Raw genomic sequence first — 20,295 nt, forward strand, 5'->3', positions numbered from 1 at the left:
GTTAAGAACTGTGCTGACAGAGGCGATTAGAAGATTAGAATGTGTTAACGGCAAATGACAATGAGGAACAAGGGGCGGAATTCCCAAGAGGGATGCGATTGGCTAGGGGAATGGGGAGGGGGAGACAATGGGAGCGGAAGATATATCAATGGAAGCAATGAAAATAATTTGATGGAAAGAAACATGTGGTGAATTGGGAAGAGTGATTTCACGGTGCGAAGTTGTTGAGCCTACTGTACAATCCGCAAGGCTGTGCCGAGCCTATTCGGAGGATGGGGGCTGTTCCTCGGCGTTGTGCTGAGCTACATGGGAACATTGCAGCAGGCCAAGATCGGACATGTGGACATGAGAACAGGACAGTGAGTTCAAATAACAAGCGACAGGAGAGTCTGCCGCCAGCTTGTCGATGGAGCGAAGGTGTTTTGCAAAGTGGTCACCCTGTCAGCATTTAGTCTCTCCAGTGCAGAGTAGATGGCATTAGGATCAGCAAATGCAACAGGCCAGATTGAAGGATGTCTTATAGTAATGTGAACTCAAAAGGACAGACACAAACGATACTGTAACTGACTTAGAGGAATTGCCAGAGACTTAACTGAACCAGCTTTGGGAAAGAAAAAACGGTTTTCCTGATGGAGAAACAGGAAAAGCCAGTGTGGGAAATCAGGCTCAATGTTGATTTCGAATTACCCCTCCTTTCTTATACATGAACGGTATTTAGGCTGCAGCATTTTACACACCAAAACACAAAGAGGTCAAATATAAGAAACACATAATTGTCAATTCTTAAACTCAACTCAAGCATTGAATAACGAAACAAATATTGTGTAAAGTCGGTTGCTTTTTTCTGTAGGATTTCAGAATGCTGCATTAATAATAGAAGAGAGCATTTCGCCGTTAGAGATTTGCTGAACAAATTCTTCATTTCAATATAGGTTCTTCTACTGGCTTGTAAGTTTAGACATCTGTTTTAAATAAATCGACGTGTTCTTGTAAGAAGTGACATGGCCTCTCAGCCGAACCATGCGAAGCTGCAACAAGGCAGTTGAGTTGAAGGTGACACAGGTCCGTTGGAATCTGTGCTGCCAGCTGTTTCTGTAGTGTAGTGGTTACCACATTCGCTTTATACGCGAATGGTCCCCGGTTCGAAACCGGGCAGAGACATCTGGTGTTTCCAGTTTAGTCTATCGCTCAATATTACCTCAATCTCGTAACTGGTCTTCATCATCGAGGAATAGCAAAAGTCTATAACTGCTGTGGGCCAGTGGCGCAATGGATAACGCGTTTGACTACGAATCAGGAGATTCCAGGTTCGACTCCTGGCTGGCTCGAAATTCCTAGTTTTGGCGTCCCCTTTAGTTCAGTGGGCTGGACAGCTGGTTCCCGATGCAGAGCAAAGTCAGCAGGGCATCATCAATTCTCGTTTCAGCTGTGGTTACTTATGAAAGCCCTGCCCTCTCTATTTAACTTCAAGCAAAACATAACTTATCTCCAGTTCAGCAAAGTTCAATATCTGATCCTTTGATAAGTTGAGACATCGGTTTTAAAGAAACGGCTTCTTCCAATAAGTTACATGGCCTCTCAGCAGAACTGTTAGAAGCTGCAACAGTACATTGCGGTTCAACATTGCAGAGGGCCGCTGATTGCGATGCTCCCAGCAGTTTCTATGGTGTAGTGGTTATCACATTCGCCTTACACGCGAAAGGTCCCCGGTTCGAAACCGGGCAGAAACATCGCGTGCTTCTCATTTTGTGTGACGAATGTTTGCACAATATACCTTTCTTCCTCAATCTCGCACGTTCGAGGAACATGAGATTTGGTCTCTCATGAGATATTAAAATTCCTGCAACAAAGGCAGAAATACGGAATATGCAAGACGCAAGGGGAAGAAAAGCCTTCCCTATTTTGCCACGATTCGGATATTAGCAGTTTGTTCATCCACCACAGAATCTTTTGGGTTTACAGATGCAGATGAACATATTTAATCACCATTTCAAACATGTCTAAATGTACGATAAAAGCAACTTACTGCTTATGCGTCAATGGGAAAGAAAAACAGAAAACACAGGACAGTCTCATCAGGTCTGACAGCCTCTGTGGAGAGAGATGGCAAGTGTCGTTTCGAGTCTGGGTGACTCTTTGTCGAAGCTGCACAACTGGATCTTTGGTCAGGTGCAGACTGTCGGAGTGCGTGGGGGGTGGGTGGGGGTAGAGGGGAGCGTGAAGCATTGGGCCTCGACAGACGGCCAGCCATGGGTGGAGAATAACAAAAATGTGTTTGGTCGAAAGAAAAAGGGAATATAAATGTTTCTAATCAGTGTTAAGAACTGTGCTGACAGAGGCGATTAGAAGATTAGAATGTGTTAATGGCAGATGAAAATGAGGAACAAGGGGCTGATTTCCCAAGAGGGATGCGATTGGCTAGGGGAAGGGGAAGGGGGAGACAATGGGAGAGGAAGACATATCAATGGTAGCAATGAAAATAAGTTGATGGAAATAAACATGTGGTGAAGTGGGAAGAGTGATTTCACGGAGCGAAGTTGTTGAGCGTACTGTAAAATCCGCAAGGCTGTACCCTGTCTATTCGGAGGATGGGGTGCTGTTCCTCGGCGTTGTGCTGAGCTACATGGGAACATTGCAGCAGGCCAAGATCGGACATGTGGACATGAGAACAGGACAGTGAGTTCAAATAGCAAGCGACAGGAGAGTCTGCCGCCAGCTTGTCGATTGAGCGAAGGTGTTTTGCAAAGTGGTCACCCAATCGGCATTTAGTCTCTCCAATGCAGAGAAGATGGCATTGGGATCAGCAAATGCAACAGGCCAGATTGAAGGATGTCTTATAGTAATGTGAACTCAAAAGGACAGACACAAACGATACTGTAACTGACTTAGAGGAATTGCCAGAGACTTAACTGAACCAGCTTTGGGAAAGAAAAAACGGTTTTCCTGATGGAGAAACAGGAAAAGCCAGTGTGGGAAATCAGGCTCAATGTTGATTTCGAATTACCCCTCCTTTCTTATACATGAACGGTATTTAGGCTGCAGCATTTTACACAGCAAAACACAAAGAGGTCAAATATAAGAAACACATAATTGTCAATTCTTAAACTCAACTCAAGCATTGAATAACGAAACAAATATTGTGTAAAGTCGGTTGCTTTTTTCTGTAGGATTTCAGAATGCTGCATTAATAATAGAATAGAGCATTTCGCCGTTAGAGATTTGCTGAACAAATTCTTCATTTCAATATAGGTTCTTCTACTGGCTTGTAAGTTTAGACATGTGTTTTAAAGAAATCGACGTGTTCTTGTAAGAATTGACATGGCCTCTCAGCCGATCCATGCGAAGCTGCAACAAGGCAGGTGAGTTGAAGGCGACACAGGTCCGCTGGAGTCTGCGCTGCCAGCTGTTTCTGTAGTGTAGCGGTTATCACATTCGCTTTATGCGCGAATGGTCCCCGGTTCGAAACCGGGCAGAAACATTTGGTGTTTCCAGTTTAGTCTATCGCTAAATATTACCTCGATCTCGTAACTGGTCTTCATCATCGAGGAATAGCAAAAGCCTCAAACTGCAGTGGGCCAGTGGCGCAATGGATAACTAGTCTGACTACGAATTAGGAGATTCCAGGTTCGACTCCTGGCTGGCTCGCAGTTCCTAGTTTTGGAGTCCCCTTTAGTTCAGTGGGTTGGACAGCTGGTTCTTGATGCAGAGCAAAGTGAGCAGGGCTTCATCAATTCTCGTTTCAGCTGTGGTTGCTTATGAAAGCCCCGCCGTCTCAATTTAACTTCAAGCAAAACATAACTTATCTCCAGTTCAGCAAAGTTCAATATCTGATCCTTTGATAAGTTGAGACATCAGTTTTAAAGAAACGGCTTCTTCCAATAAGTTACATGGCCTCTCAGCGGAACCATTAGAAGCTGCAACAATACATTGAGGTCCAACATTGCACAGGGCCACTGATTCCGATAATCCCAGCAGTTTCTGTAGTGTAGTGGTCATCACATTTGCCTAACACGCGAAAGGTCCCCTGTTCGAAACCGGGCAGACACATCGCGTGCTTCTCATTTTGTGTGACGAATGTTTGCACAAAATACCTTTCTTCCTCAATCACGCACGTTCGAGGAACATGAGATTTGGTCTCTCATGAGATATTAAAATTCCTGCAACAAAGTCAGAAATACGGAATATTCAAGACGCCAGGGGAAGAAAAGCCTTTCCTATTTTGCCACGATTCGGATATTAGCCGTTTGTTCATCCACCACAGAATCTTTTGGGTTTACAGATGCAGATGAACATATTTAATCACCATTTCAAACATGTCTAAATGTACGATAAAAGCAACTTACTGCGTATGCGTCAATGGGAAAGAAAAACAGAAAACACAGGACAGTCTCAGCAGGTCTGACAGCCTCTGTGGAGAGAGATGGCAAGTGTCGTTTCGAGTCTGGGTGACTCTTTGTCGAAGCTGGACAACTGGACCTTTGTTCAGGTGCAGACTGGCGGAGTGTGTGGGGGAAGTGGAGGGGAGCGTGAAGCATTGGGCCTCGACAGACGGCCAGCGATGGGTGGAGAAGAAGAAAAATGTGTTGGGTCGAAAGAAAAATGGAATGTAAATGTTTCTAATCAGTGTTAAGAACGGTGCTGACAGAGGCGATTAGAAGATTAGAATGTGTTAATGGCAGATGACAAGAGGAACAAGGGGCGGATTTCACAAGAGGGATGCGATTGGCTAGGGGAATGGGGAGGGGGAGACAATGGGAGAGGAAGACATATCAATGGAAGCAATGAAAATAAGTTGATGGAAATAAACATGTGGTGAAGTGGGAAGAGTGATTTCACGGTGCGCAGTTGTTGAGCCTACTGCAAAATCCGCAAGGCTGTACCGTGCCTATTCGGAGGATGGGGGCTGTTCCTCGGCGTTGTGCTGAGCTACATGGGAACATTGCAGCAGGCCAAGATCGGACATGTGGACATGAGAGCAGGACAGTGAGTTGAAATAGCAAGCGACAGGAGAGTCTGCCGCCAGCTTGTCGAAGGAGCGAAGGTGTTTTGCAAAGCGGTCACCCAGTCGGTATTTAGTCTCTCCAATGCAGAGTAGATGGCGTTGGGATCAGCAAATGCAACAGGCCAGATTGAAGGATGTCTGAAAGTAATGTGTACTCAAAAGGACAGACACAAACGATACTGTAACTGACTTAGAGGAAATGCCAGAGACTTAACTGAATCAGCTTTGGGAAAGAAAAAACGGCCTTCCTGATGGAGAAACAGGAAAAGCCAGTGTGGGAATCCAGGCTCAGTGCGGAATTGCTGTCAGGCCTCCTTTCTTGTACATGAACGATATTTAGACTGCAGCATGTGACACACCATCCGGTATGGAACTTTTGCTCTTTTGAATGAATCCCGCCATCTGCGCCGCAAAGAAATGAAGAAAACATTCACCAACGGTAAACCTCATCAAGGGATTTGAACCCGGGACCTCTCGCAAATTCCGATAGTGAGACACCCAAAGCGAAAATCTTACCCCTAGACCAACGAGGTAACATCCGAAGCATGCTGATATTGCCATCAAAAGTCGATCTAACATCTGCGGTGAAAATACTGCAACAACTCAGGGAGTCAGGCAGCATTTATAGAATTTACAGTGCGGAAGGAGGCCACTCGGCCCATCGTGTCTGCACTGGCTCTTGGAAAGAGCGCCTTGCCCGAGGTCAACATCTCCACCCTATCCCCATCACCCAGTAACCACACCCAACACGAAGGGCAATTTTGGACACTTAGGGCAATTTATCATGGCCAATCCACCTAACCAGCACATCATTGGACTGTGGGAGGAAACCGGAGCACCCGGAGAAAACACAAGCACACACGGGGAGGATGTGCAGACTCCGCACAGACAGTGACCCAAGCCGGAATCGAACCTGGGACCCTGGAGCTGTGAAGCAATTGTGCTATCCACAGTGCTATCGTGATGCCTCTTTATCGACAGGACAACAAAGCTCGTCTTTCACCGTCACCTTTCATTAAAACCGTGACCGGTTAGAAATGTGGTACGTCTTAACCAAGTGAACTCCCGGAGGGGGGAAAAAGAACAACAGGAAAGGGCTCTGATAGGGGGCAAGTCAGGGGCGATTAAATGGGAAAAGGCCTTGGCTTCCCTGGTCACGGAGTGAGGTTCGCATCGAATCTGAGAATAACTACACCACAGAAAGAGGCCATTCGGGCCGCCGCATCTGTGCCAGCTCTCTGTTAGCGCAATGGAAGTGAACAAAGAAAACAAAGATGTTTCTGGAGGAGCAATCGATGGCAGATTGATCAACAACTGCCGCCCGGACACAAAGAACAAGTGGAAACAAGATTCAAACCCAAAGCTGCGATGTAAGGACACGCAGAATGGGTGCAGCATTTACAGTGTGAAACTGCTGAACACACACTGAGTGTGAAAGCTGTATTGAGCCCAGTGGAAAGATGCGCTGCTGTTCCTCGAGTGTCTGTTGAGCTTCTTTGGAACATTTCACGACGCCGAGGTCCGGGAGGTCAGCGTTAAGATCCAGCTCTCCAGTCCGTTCAATTCTCCACTTTGGCTCTGTGGATTAGATGGGTCACGTCCCTGTGGTTAACACAGATCTAGAGCATCAATTCTACCCAAACGCACTCCAGCTCAGACACTATCTCACTGAACAAATTTCCACTCCGACATCAACTCACCAAAGACTCTGGTAGTTAGGTGCTCGCTAACCAGCAATTTGGTTCCATTCAACCTGGATCTAATATGAAGCAAAATCCTGCCTATGCTGGACATATAAAATAAAAACAGAAACTGCTGAATAAACTCGATCTTCATCTGTGGGGAGAGAAACAACATAAACATCCCGAGTCCTGAGAAATCTTTTTCAGAGTGGGCCAATGTAAATCATCCCCGCCGTCAGCATCGCAAACAATTCGTAATCTCTGACCTGGAGTAAAGGGCTTGTCCTTAATTGACACCCACGACCGCTCCCATGGGCATTGATTGAAAATCGCGAGGGATTCTCGCTGCTAGACGAAGGAGCACAAATTTAAGACCGAGCATAAGCAAAATATAACTTATGTTAAGTTCGACATCTCATGGTCTTATATGTTGAGACATCTGTTTTTTTTTTAAACAAAAAGCTGTTGTCTTGTAATAAGTGACCAGGTCTCTCAGCCTCGCCATTAGAATCTGTAGCAACATGCTGAGGTGGTTCATTGCGCAGGCCTGTTGTTTGTCAGTAGTTTCTGTAGTGTAGTGGTTATCACATTCGCCTCACACGCGAAAGGTCCCCAGTCCGGAACAGGGCTGAAACATCAAACGTTTCTCTGACGAACGTCTGCACAAAATACTTCTGTTCCTCAATATTGCCCCAATCTCGGATGTGAGAGGAAAGTGAGACATCGGCTGACATGAGCCACTAAAATTAATTCAACGTTAATGAAATGAAATGAAAATCGCTTATTGTCACGAGTAGGCTTCAATGAAGTTACTGTGAAAAGCCCCTAGTCGCCACATTCCGGCCCCTGTCTGGGGAGGCTGGTACAGGAATCGAACCGTGCTGCTATCCTTTTTTAAAAACCAGCGATTTAGCCTTGTGAGCTAAACCAGCCCCTGATTAAGTCGCACGTACTGAATTTTCGACAGGCAATGAGAAGAAAAGAATCTTCCTATATTGGCTCAGTTCGGATATTAGCAGCAGGTTCATCCACAACAGAATTTCATCGATTTACAGATGCAGATGAACATATTTAATCACCATCTCAAACATGTCTAAATGTACGACAAATCCAACTTACTGCGGATGCTTCAATCAGAAACAAACACAGAAAATACAGGACAATCTCAGCAGGTCTGACAGCCTGTGTGGAGAGAGATGGCAGCTCCCGTTTCCAGTCAAGTTGACTTTGTCAAAGCTGGAGAACTGGAAATGGAGTCAGATTCAGAATATTGTGGATGGGGCGGGGGCATCGTGCCCTAACCGAAGCACACTGTCATTGGCATCGAACGCCAATCTAACATCTGCGGAGAAAGCGGAAAATACTGGAACAACTCAGGGAGTCAGGCGGCATTTGTCGACAGGACAATAAAGCTCAGGAAGAGTCCAGCAGAGGGAGATTGATGAAAGTGAGACTGTCTGTGTGACTGTAATGCATAAAGTGCCCAGCAGAGGGTGATTGCTAAAATTGAGACTCTGGTTGTGTGCGTGTGTGTAATACATGAAGGGTCCAGCAGAGGGAGATTGCTGAAAGTGAGACTGTGTGTGTGTAATGCATTCACCTGAGGAAGGAGCAGTGCTCCGAAAGCTCCTTTTTGAAACAAACCTGTTGGACTTTAACTTGGTGTTGTAAGACTTCTTACTGTGCTCACCCGAGTCCAACGCCGACATCTCCACATCGTGTGTAATGCATAAAGGTTCCAGCAGATGGAGTGAGACTGTGGTTGTGTGTGTGTATGGTGATGCAGAGTGAGTCCAGCAGAGGGAGATTGCTGAAAGTTAGACTGTGTGTGTGTGTATGTGTGTGTAATGCATAAACGGTCCAGCAGATGGAGATTGCTAATAGTGAGACTGTGTGTGTGTGTATGTGTGATGCAGAGAGAGTCCAGCACAGGGAGATTGCTGAAAGTGAGATTGTGTGTGTGTGTGTGCAATACCTAAAGGGTCCAGCAGATGGAGATTGCTAAAAGTGAGACTGTGGTTATGTGTGTGTGTGTGTGTGTGTGTAATGCATAAAGGATCCAGCAGATGGAGATTGCTTAACATGAGACTGTGGTTGTGTGCGTGTGTATGCAGTGATAATAATAAAATATGTGTGTGTTTGATTGAGTTTGGCTGCCCTCTTGCAAATCTCGCCCTTTCACTGCATTCTGTCTTCAATGACAACAGAAACGTAATGGCCACAGCCTACGTCTGCACAGTATGGATTCTGTAAACAGTTTTCCATAGCAAAGAGAATCCTCTAAAATAAAGGAGACATTCTTATTTATGCCACCAGGTGGCAGGATAGTCTGCTGAATGCTCAGCCCCTTCTCTTGCGGTATCACTGCACACTGTCACACTTATACCTCTCTCACTATGTCCGGGTCTGCATCGATCTGCTCAGTCTCATTTTAATTTCAGAAGACACCATGGCAAACCAGTCTCAGGTGTTGGGTTCAGTTGTTTTTTTTCAATGACTCTTGCTCCCTCCACTGCCTCCTCTCTTGTTAGATATGCCCAGAGGAATCTAAACAAGCTTCGCTCTAAAGTTCCTGGTTAGGTGGCAGTTTAATAACTGCGCTTCCTCTCTTGTCCTGCTCCTCACTATAAAGAGGAGAGTCAAGTTCTACATCAGTGTTCTAACTCTTGCAAATACGCCTTGCAGATGGATCTCCCGATAGGATTCATCGCCTTCGTTCTGACAGCAATCGTCTCCGGTGAGTTACTGTTCAGATTCACATTGATCAGCCCCAAGAAATGCTTCTATCTTTAATCTTGTTCTTCAGAGAAAAATATTACTAGTGGTTCAGTTTGGTTAATTATTCTCATTGATTAAATTCCAAGAAATCCTGTTATAATTCTATATTTAATGTTGATTGTCCTAGGAAAATGCAAAGCAATGTTCCTAGTGGTTGAGTGTCTTTAATCAGTGGAACTTCATAAGTAGTCCTTTTTTTTCATAGAATTTACAGTGCAGAAGGAGGCCACTCGGCCCATCGAGTCTGCAGCGGCTCTTGGAAAGAGCACCCTACCCAAGGTCCACACCTCCACCCTATCCCCGTAACCCAGTAACCCCACCCAACACTGAAGGCAATTTTGGACACAAATGGGAATTTATCATGGCCAATCCACCTAACCTGCACATCTTTGGGCTGTGGGAGGAAACCGGAGCACCCGGAGGAAACCCACGCACACACAGGGAGGATGTGCAGACTCCGTACAGACAGTGACCCAAGCCGGGAATCGAACCTGGGACCCTGGAGCTGTGAAGCAATTGTGCTATCCACAATGCTACCGTGCTGTCCATTTGTAAGTTTACTGGTGAAGAAAGTAAAAGCTAGGCATCATAGATCTAAACGGCTCAACAAGGCTCCCTCAATAGGACCTTCCAAACCCAGGACCACTACCAGCTGGAAGGTCGGGGGTTGCAGATGGTCAAGGAACGCTATCACCTCAAATTCCACCCCCAATCCGCACACTACACCCATATGAAACTATAATCACCTTTCTTCTGGAGTTACTGGGTCAAAGTTCAGGTGAACAGCAAAGATGTGAATGTTAGGTGTATTGACCATGTTACAAAACTGTTCAGTCCTGTCCAACGATGTGCAGGTTTGGTGGATTAGCCATGTTAAATTCCCCCTCAGTGTGAGGGATATGCAGGTCAGATGATGTTACGGAGATAGAGTCGGAAATGGATAGGAGTAGAGTGCACATTTGGTAAATCGGGGGTAACACGATGGGCTCAATGGTCTCCTTCTCCCCTGCTGGCATTCCAAAATAAATACTGGCCCAGATGATGTCGCTTGCAACCCAGGACAGATTAAATCGCAAAGTCGTTATCTGGTATTTTATTTCCACGAGGAATAGTGATAATGTGGGACTTTATCACATGCAGTGCCTAGGGTGAGTAGTGGCTAAGATTTTCAGGCGTGGGCGAAAATAATAGACGGCTGTTCTGAAAGATTGGGAATAGGCTATGTTGGGGGAGGGGTTGATGAACGCCAGTATCAGCCCAATAGGTCAAATGGCCTGTTTCTGGGTTAATAAATTCAATGTGATTGCATCAAGTGTTATTCATCCCCCCTCAACCCCCCACATGGCGGGTATTATTTCATGTTGCAGATGTTGCCGTGGTGAGCCAGCAGGTCACCCAATCTCCGCCCACGCTGCTGGCGATGGAAGGCTCCTCCGTCACCATGAACTGCAGCACCAACATCTTGCTGAGTTTCGCACAGTGGTACCGATATCGTCGAGGGGGGAATCCACGACTGCTGGCCACCTCCAAGGGCAGCACGGTGCCAACAGAGAGAATAGGGGCTACCCTCCATCGAGCCCAGAAACGCAGCAGTCTGGCCATCCGAGATATCACGGGGACGGATACAGCCAGCTACATCTGTGTAGTCATAAGCACCGTGTTGCCACCTGAGGGAGAGTCAATACAAAAACTCTGAAAGAATAGAGCAAGGCGGCCACCCAGCATCAACATGAGAAAGCAAGGCAGCTTATCCTCTCTGACTATCACACAAAAAGGGAAAATGTAGCGAATGGGCCAGTTACTGTCTGTAGAGGATTGAACATCTGTTAGTTCCATTAATTACCATGTCCATACCATTGGAACTGGCCGAGGTCTACTCCCTACACCCAGTCAATATTATTTTGGTAATAAAATGGCTGTAATGAGGAATAACTTTTCCATCACAAACTCCACTTCCATTAGTTATGCCATACTTGGAGTATAGTGTTCAATTCTGGTCGCCACACTACCAGAAGGATGTGGAGGCTTTAGAGAGGGTGCAGAAGAGATTTACCAGGATGTTGCCTGGTATGGAGGGCATTAGCTATGAGGAGCGGTTGGAATAAACTCGGTTTGTTCTCACTGGAAAGACGGAGTTTGAGGGGCGACCTGATAGAGGTCTACAAAATTATGAGGGGCATAGACCGAGTGGATAGTCAGAGGCTTTTCCCCAGGGTAGAGGGGTCAATTACTACGGGGCATAGGTTTAAGGTGCGAGGGGCAAGGTGTAGAGGAGATGTACGAGGGAAGTTTATTTACACAGAGGGTAGTGGGTGCCTGGAACTCGCTGCCGGAGGAGGTGGTGGAAGCAGGGACGATAGTGACGTTTAAGGGGAACGTTGAGAAATAGATGAATAGGATGGGAATAGAGGGATACGGACCAGGAAAGTGTAGAAGATTTTAGTTTAGTCGGACAGCATGGTCGGCACAGGCTTGGAGGGCTGAAGGGCCTGTTCCTGTGTTGAGCCTTTCTTTGTTCTTTTTATTCATTTCCTTATCTTTCTTTCTATTTTGCTACCAGATTTCCAAGTCTATTATGTCCGAATTTGCAGATGATACAGCGTTGGGTGGGTTGGTAAACTGTGCAGAGGATGCATAGATTCTCCAGCGGGAGTTGGACAGGCTCAGTGAGTGGGTGTATGAATGGCAGATGCAGTATATTGTGGATGCATGTGTGGTTACAAATAGGAAGGCAGATTATTGCATGAATGTGTGTAAATTGAGAGAGGGAGCGACTCATCAAGACCTTATTGACCACATCGCTGAAAGTAGGCACAGGGGTACAACAGGCAGTAAAGAAGGCAAATGGTACGTAGGCCTTCATAACCAGAGGATTGGAGTATAGGTGTAGATGTGTTTTACTGCAATTTTATTGGGCACTAGTGAGGCTGAACTTGCCCGTTTTGATGTCCTTATGTGAGGAAGGATGTTCTTGCTAAGGAGGGAACGAAGGTTGACCACGCAAATTCCTGGGATGGAGGGACTCTCATATGAGGAGAGACTGCGTCATTATGGATTAGATTCCTTTGCATTTAGAGGGGATTAGGCTGGGTAGATTCAGAAAGAGTGTTCGCGATGATGGACGAGTCCTGGACTCGGGGTCAAACTTTGAGGACTGAAGTGAGGAGAACTGTCTCCTCCCAGAGAACATAGAAAATACAGCACAGAACAGGCCCTTCGGCCCACGATGTTGTGTCTTAGATTAAGAACAAATTAATCTACACTCCATTATTCTACCCTAATCCATGTACCTATCCAAAAGCCGCTTGAAGGTCCCTAATGTTTCCGACTCAACTACTTCCACAGGCAGTGCATTCCATGCCCCCACTACTCTCTGGGTAAAGAACCTACCTCTGACATCCCCTCTATATCTTCCACCATTCACCTTAAATTTATGTCCCCTTGTAATGGTTTGTTCCTCCCGGGGAAAAAGTCTCTGACTGTCTACTCTATCTATTCCCCTGGTCATCTTAAAAACCTCTATCAAGTCGCCCCTCATCCTTCTCCGTTCTAATGAGAAAAGGCCTAGCACCCTCAACCTTTCCTCGTAAGACCTACTCTCCATTCCAGGCAACGTCCAGAGTGGTGAATCTGTGGAATTCGCGACGAAAGAAAGTAGTTGAGGCCAAAATGTGTAATTTCAAGAAGGGATTAGATACAGTTCTTGGGGCTAAAGGAGTAGGGATGTGTTATTGCAATTGAATAGGCATTGGTGAGGCCACACCTGGGCTACTGTGTCCCCTTTAGATATCCTTATCTGAGGAAGGATGTTCTTGCTATGGAGGGAGGGGAGGTTGACCAGGCTGATTCCTGGGATGGCGGGACTGTTGTATGAGGAGAGACTAAGTCATTATGCTGGGCATTGCCCCGCTGTCTCTCCCCCCTCCTCCCCCTTCCAGAAAGTCTGATCTAAAGAGGGTGTGGAACCTCCACTCAATTGTCTCCTTCTCTGTCCTGCAGGCACCCTGACTGAATCAGCAGCCATTGACCAGCCAGAGGTGGAGCTGAGTGTCCAGCAGGGAGGCAGCGTCACCATCACCTGCTCCTACACAGGGGTGCGGAGAGCTTGCCTGTTTTGGTACCGGGACCCCCTCTCCCTGGGGGGGAGCCTCCAGTACATTCTCATCCGCTGCACAGACGGATTCAGTGACAGTGCCGGCTACTCCAGGCGCCGCTTCACCTCGTCCCTGACCAAAACCTACAGAGTCGTCAGTCTCACAGTCTCCCAGGTGTCGGCCGCGGACTCCGGGAAGTACTTTTGTGTCTTAAGCACACAGTGGTGCATTCAGGGAAACAGACTGTACATAAACTGAAGGTGCTTCTCCCAGACAGCGAGAACTCTGGACAACATGTGTAATCTCAATGCCCAGTGTCAGTGTGTGGGCCTGTTGTAATGGTCCAGCGTGGACACGGGGATAGACAGGCAGACAGACAGGCAGATAGATTCACAGACACTTAGAGAGAGTCACAGACACTTAGAGAGTCACAGACACTGAGTGAGATTCACAGACACTGAGAGAGTCATAGGCACTGAGAGATTCTGAGGCATTTAGAGAGATTCACAGACATTTAGAGAGATTCACAGACACTTAGAGAGAATCACAGACACTTAGAGAGATTCACAGGCACTGAGAGAGTCACAGGCACTGAGAGAGAGTCACAGACACAGAGAGATTCAGAGACATTTTGAGAGATTCACAGACACTTCGAGTGATTCACAAACACTGAGAGAGATTCACAGACATTTAGAGAGATTCGGACACTTGGAGAGATTCACAGACACTGAGAGAGATTCACAGACACTGAGAGATTCAGACACTTAGAAAGATTAACATACACCCAGAGAGAGAGTCACAGACACTTAGAGAGAGTCACAGACACTGAGAGAGAGTCACAGACACTTAGAGAGAGTCACAGACACTGAGAGAGAGTCACAGACACTGAGAGAGAGTCACAGACACTGAGAGAGAGTCACAGACACATAGAGAGATTCAGAGACACAGAGAGATTCAGAGACACTTAGAGAGATTCAAACATTTAGAGAGATTCACAGACACTTAGAGAGAATCACAGACACCACGCACACACGGGGAGGACGTGCAGACTCCGCACAGACAGTGACCCAGCCGGACCCTGGAGCTGTGAAGCATTTATGCTAACCACCATGCTACCGTGCTGCCCTTAGATACATAGACACTTAGAGAGATTCACAGACACTTAGAGAGATTCACATACACTGAGAGAGAGTCACAGACACTTAGAGAGAGTCACAGACACTTAGAGAGATTCACAGACACTGAGAGAGAGTCACAGACACTTAGAGAGAGTCACAGACACTGAGAGAGAGTCACAGGCACTGAGAGAGTCACAGACACATAGAGAGAGTCACAGACACTGAGAGAGAGTCACAGACACATAGAGAGAGTCACAGACACTGAGAGAGAGTCACAGACACTTAGAGAGAGTCACAGACACGTAGAGAGTCACAGACACTGAGAGAGAGTCACAGACACTGAGAGAGAGTCACAGACACATAGAGAGAGTCACAGACACTGAGAGAGAGTCACAGACACATAGAGAGAGTCACAGACACTGAGAGAGAGTCACAGACACATAGAGAGAGTTACAGACACTGAGAGAGAGTCACAGACACTGAGAGAGAGTCACAGACACTGAGAGAGAGTCACAGACACATAGAGAGAGTTACAGACACTGAGAGAGAGTCACAGACACTGAGAGAGAGAGTCACAGACACTGAGAGAGAGTCACAAACACTTAGAGAGAGTCACAGACACTTAGAGAGAGACACAGGCACTGAGAGAGAGTCACAGACACTTAGAGAGAGACACAGGCACTGAGAGAGAGTCACAGACGCCAAGAGATTCAGAGACATTTAGAGAGATTCGGGCACTTAGAGAGATTCACAGACACTGAGAGAGAGTCACAGACACTGAGAGAGATTCAGACACTTAGAGAGATTCACAGACACTGAGAGATTCACAGACACTGAGAGAGAGTCACAGACACTTAGAGAGAGTCACAGACACTGAGAGAGAGTCACAGACACTGAGAGAGAGTCACAGACACATAGAGAGAGTCACAGACACTTAGAGAGATTCAGACACATAGAGAGAGTCACAGACACTGAGAGAGAGTCACGGACACATAGAGAGAGTCACAGACACTTAGAGAGATTCAGACACATAGAGAGAGTCACAGACACTGAGAGAGAGTCACAGACACATAGAGAGAGTCACAGACACTGAGAGAGATACAGACACTTAGAGAGATTCACAGACACTGAGAGAGAGTCACAGACACTTAGAGAGAGTCACAGACACTGAGAGAGAGTCACAGACACTGAGAGAGTGTAACAGACACATAGAGAGATTCACAGACACTTAGAGAGATTCACAGACACTGAGAGAGATTCACAGACACTGAGAGAGAGTCACAGACACTGAGAGAGATTCAGACACTTAGAGAGATTCACAGACACTGAGAGAGAGTCACAGACACTTAGAGAGAGTCACAGACACAGAGAGATTCAGACACTTAGAGAGATTCACAGACACTGAGAGAGAGTCACAGACACATAGAGAGAGTCACAGACACAGAGAGATTCACACACACTGAGAGAGAGTCACAGACACAGAGAAATTCAGACACTTAGAAAGATTCACAGACACACTGACCGATGCGTTAACACACTAAACAGATATATGGTCACTACACAGATGGATATGTAGACACACCAACTGATGGATTATCAACCGAAGGAGATTTGGAGGGGATTTGTGGAGAAGTCCTTTTGTCCCATGGGGTACAGGGAGATTGGAAGCCACTGAATGAATGGCTGACAGAGGAGGAATCCTCAGCACATTTAAGAAGCATTTCAAACGCCATAGCAGATAAGGTTAAGGGGAAATGCTGGAAACAGGAATTCAGAGCGGATGGGTGTTTGATGATCCCTAACCATAGTTTGTGTCACAACATCTGACGAAGGAGCAGTGCACCGAAAGCTTGCGATTTCACATCAACCTGTTGGACTTTAACCTTGGGAGACTTCTCTGTCTGCAGCCTGAAACCCCCCCTTGCAGTGTCGGGTGGAGAGCGGTAGATGGCGCCTTCGCCCGTGGATTTGTGGCGCCTCCACCCGCCCAATCCATCGCGCGGTGGATTAACACCAGCAATGTGTGGGTGTCGATATGGTGATTATTTTCTTTATGAATTTAGAGTACCCGATTCATTTTTTCCAATTAAGGGGCAATTTAGCGTGGCCAATACACCAACTCTGCACATCTTTGGGTTGTGGGGGCGAAACCCACACAGACACGGGGAGAATGTGCAAACTCCACACGGTCAGCGACCCATAGCCGGGATCGAACTTGGGACCTCAGCGCCGTGAGGCTGCAGTGCTAACCCACTGAGACACCGTGCTGCCTCTGATGTGGTCATTATCACCAATGAGAATGCGCTGGATTTGGTTAATAGAGACTTGGTTGACACTGACTCTGCATTGATGAGGATGTGGTCGAGTGTTGACAGTGTCTCCCAGTTCAGGCAGCCAATAGTGTGTGTCTTGTCAAACCCGCCCTCTCTGTACAAACCCTTGCAAGTGGAGGATGAGGATCCATCAATCTGCCCAGCGCTCTGTTCAGTGAGTGTCTGGAGGGAGGCATAGAGGGGTGTGTGCCTCAACACAGGCTCTAGGAGTATGGAGTCAGTTCTAACTCTCAGTGTCTTTCTTCCCTTCTTAACCTGTGAGTAAATGGATATTTTCAGAGAATTTGCCACCTGTCCGTTTTGCATTAACCGATCCTTGAGGAGTTACACAAACTGGATTCACCTCACTTTAATGTTTGCTTCTTCACTATTACAGGTATCCAGGCGGAAGTGGTGTTGACCCAGCCTGAGGCAGAGACGGGGATCGCAGGGACCACCCTGACCCTGTCCTGTAAGACCAGCGGGTTTGACCTTGGGGACTACTACATGTACTGGTACCGACACATTCCCGGGAAGGGTCTGGAATGGTTAGCTCGTTACTATTCTGAAAATGACAAGAATTACAATCCAGCCATTGATGGACGAGTTACTGCTTCCAAGGACCTTTCAAACAACATATTCTCCCTCTCTATCAGGGCATCAAGAGTAATAGACAAAGCTACTTATTACTGTGCACATTGGCACAGTGAGACAGGTTACTTCCAGCCCTGTGCAAAAACCCACAATGAGGAAATGTGGTCATTTCCCGCAGTATCTGACAGCAATCACTCCACCATCCATATCATTTCATAGAAACAAATCGACCAGCTGGAGTTGACGGTTCAGTTTCAAAGAACAAAGAAGAATTACAGCACAGGAACAGGCCCTTCGGCCCTCCAAGCCTGCACTGATCCAGATCCTCTATCTAAAACTGTCGCCTATTTTCTAAGGATTTGTATCCCTCTGCTCCCCGCCCATTCATGTATCTGTCTAGATACATCTTAAATGAAGCTATCGTGCCCGCCTCTAGCACCTCCGCCAGCGATGCATTCCAGCCGCCCACCACCCTCTGCGTAAGGAACTTTCCATGCATATCTCCCTTAACCTTTTCCCCTCTCACCTTGAACTCGTGATCCCGAGTCATTGAATCCCCCACTCTGGGAAAAAGCTTCTTGCTATCCACCTTGTCTATACCGCTCATGATTTTGTAGACCTCAATGAGACCTCAACCTCCGTCTTTCTAATGAAAATAATCCTAATCTACTCAACCTCTCTTCATAGCTAGCGCCCCCCATACCAGGCAACATCCTGGAGAACTTCCTCTGCACCCTCTCCAAAGCATCCACATCCTTCTGGTAATGTGGCGACCAGAACTGCACGCAGTATTCCAAATGTGGCCTAACCAAAGTCCTATACAACTGTAACATGACCTGCCGACTCTTGTACTCAATTCCCCTTCCGATGCAGGAAAGCAGGCTGTATGCCTTCTTGACCACTCTATCGTTTGTATTTTTCGCTCTATTTCGATGCAACTTTTGCCTCCCCACCCTAATAACGACCAGCTGTGGGGAAGATGTGCTCAGCTTTGGGGAGCCAATAAACAAAGTATAGTCATTTAAAAAAAACAAATTAGGGACAGAGGGATTTGTGGACAAATCATTCACCCAGAGGGTTGGGAACCTGGAACTCTGCCTTGAAGGCTGGGCTTTGAGGTTGCATGGACATTTGAAACATCGTAGTGTATAAGGCTATCCAGTGTTGGGAAATAGGATTAGAATAGAGAGTGTTTGATGGTCCCCAATCACAGCTATTCCCATGGCAGCTATCTGCTCAATCAAGAAGATGCTCAACAGGAACGTAGAAAGGCACACGAGGCAAACCATTCAGAACCATCGCCACTGCCATCTAGAATGACAAGGGCAGTAGATACCTGGGAACAGCACCATCTAGAGGTTCCCCTCCCAGTCACTCACCAGGGGGACTAATAATATTCCCCAGACTCTCCACATAACTGCAAAATACAAGGTTTGTTGGCACAGTTGGGATACGGAATTCCCGTGCTAAATGGATGGTGGAGCAGATTCAGCAATAACTTGCATTGAATATTAAATATACGGTTGAATAGGTCAATGTTGTTGCCGGAGTGGGGTCTAATGCCCATCGAAGTTTACTTGTGTATCTCTGACAGATACAAACAGTAATTTTGATCTGACTGTAATTTTAACACCAAGTCGCATTAAAACATTCGACTAACACAGACCTGCACCAGTCACTAAAGGAGATTTAAGTTCCTGCTGGTATTGTTAACTGGAACATTAGGAATGTGCTTCAAATCGCTTCATTGAACAATGGGTTATTGCTGACTTTATGTAACAGAGACTTTGCTGGGGCTCGCTCAGTACTGATGAGGATGTGGTCGTGTGTTGACAGTGTCTCCCTGTTCAGGCAGCCAATAGTGTGTGTCTTGCCAAACCCGCCCTCTCTGTACAAACCCTTGCGAGGGGAGGATGAGGAGCCATCAATCTGCCCAGCGCTCTGTTCAGTGAGTGACTGGAGGGAGGGATAGAGGGGTGTCTGCCTCAACACAGGCTCTAGGAGTATGGAGTCAGTTCTATCTCTCAGCGTGTTTCTATGCGTCTTATCCTGTGAGTTGATGGATATTTTCAGAATTTGTAAAGTCTCTGTGTTCCATTAATCTCTCCTTAGCGATTTACAGAAACTGGATTTACCTCACTATATTATGTGCCTTATCCATTTTACAGGTGTCAAGGCGGAAGTGGTGCTGACCCAGCCAGAGGGAGAGAAGGGGGTCGCAGGCCAATCACTGACCCTGTCCTGTAGAACCAGCGGGTTTGACCTTGGGAGCTACTACATGTACTGGTACCGACAGATTCCCGGGAAGGGCCCGGAATGGTTAGCTCGTTACTATTCTGAAAGTAACAATAATTTCAACCCGGAGCTTGGTGGACGAGTTACTGCTTCCAAGGACCTTTCAAACAACATATTCTCTCTCTCTATTGGGAAACTGGCAATAGCAGACAGAGCTACTTATTACTGTGCTCAGAGACACAGTGGAATGTATCACACCCAGCCCTGTGCAAAAACCCTGAATGAGGAAATGAGGTCATTCAATCTGATCATCAAACAGCAATCACTCCACCGCTGATATAATTTGTAGAAGCAAATTTCCGTGTTGGAGTTGAATCTTCTGACTCTTTATAACGTTTGCCTCCCCGCTCAAATAGTGACCAGCTGTGTCGAAGTTGTGTCCCATTCTGGGGAGCCCAGAAATATTGTAAAGTGATAGAA

General features: G+C 46.6%; 1 protein-coding gene, 4 non-coding genes and 1 gene segment (V, D, J or C); all 6 read left to right on the forward strand.

The window, feature by feature from the left end:
• The first annotated feature begins 1,088 nt into the window (after positions 1-1,088).
• On the forward strand, positions 1,089-1,161 carry trnai-uau. Its single transcript has one exon. It is a non-coding gene; the product is annotated as a tRNA-Ile (tRNA).
• Positions 1,162-1,255: 94 nt separating this feature from the next.
• trnar-acg lies at positions 1,256-1,328 on the forward strand. Its single transcript has one exon. It is a non-coding gene; the product is annotated as a tRNA-Arg (tRNA).
• Positions 1,329-1,657: 329 nt separating this feature from the next.
• On the forward strand, positions 1,658-1,730 carry trnav-uac. Its single transcript has one exon. It is a non-coding gene; the product is annotated as a tRNA-Val (tRNA).
• A 1,675-nt stretch (positions 1,731-3,405) lies between these two features.
• On the forward strand, positions 3,406-3,478 carry trnai-uau. Its single transcript has one exon. It is a non-coding gene; the product is annotated as a tRNA-Ile (tRNA).
• A 13,740-nt stretch (positions 3,479-17,218) lies between these two features.
• Positions 17,219-17,799, forward strand: LOC119960456. The segment is given in 2 exon segments: positions 17,219-17,264; positions 17,384-17,799. Coding segments are annotated over 2 exon segments (462 nt in total).
• Positions 17,800-19,585: 1,786 nt separating this feature from the next.
• LOC119960437 (Ig heavy chain Mem5-like) overlaps positions 19,586-20,295 on the forward strand; it is a 57,030-nt gene continuing 56,320 nt past the window's right edge. Inside the window, exons 1-2 of the mRNA XM_038788161.1 lie at positions 19,586-19,631; positions 19,749-20,081. Of these exons, the coding sequence (XP_038644089.1) occupies positions 19,586-19,631; positions 19,749-20,081 (379 nt within the window). The remainder of the gene's footprint in view (positions 19,632-19,748; positions 20,082-20,295) is intronic.

Source organism: Scyliorhinus canicula, unplaced genomic scaffold (assembly GCF_902713615.1).
Source record: "Scyliorhinus canicula unplaced genomic scaffold, sScyCan1.1, whole genome shotgun sequence".
NCBI classification, from domain to species: Eukaryota; Metazoa; Chordata; class Chondrichthyes; order Carcharhiniformes; family Scyliorhinidae; genus Scyliorhinus; species Scyliorhinus canicula.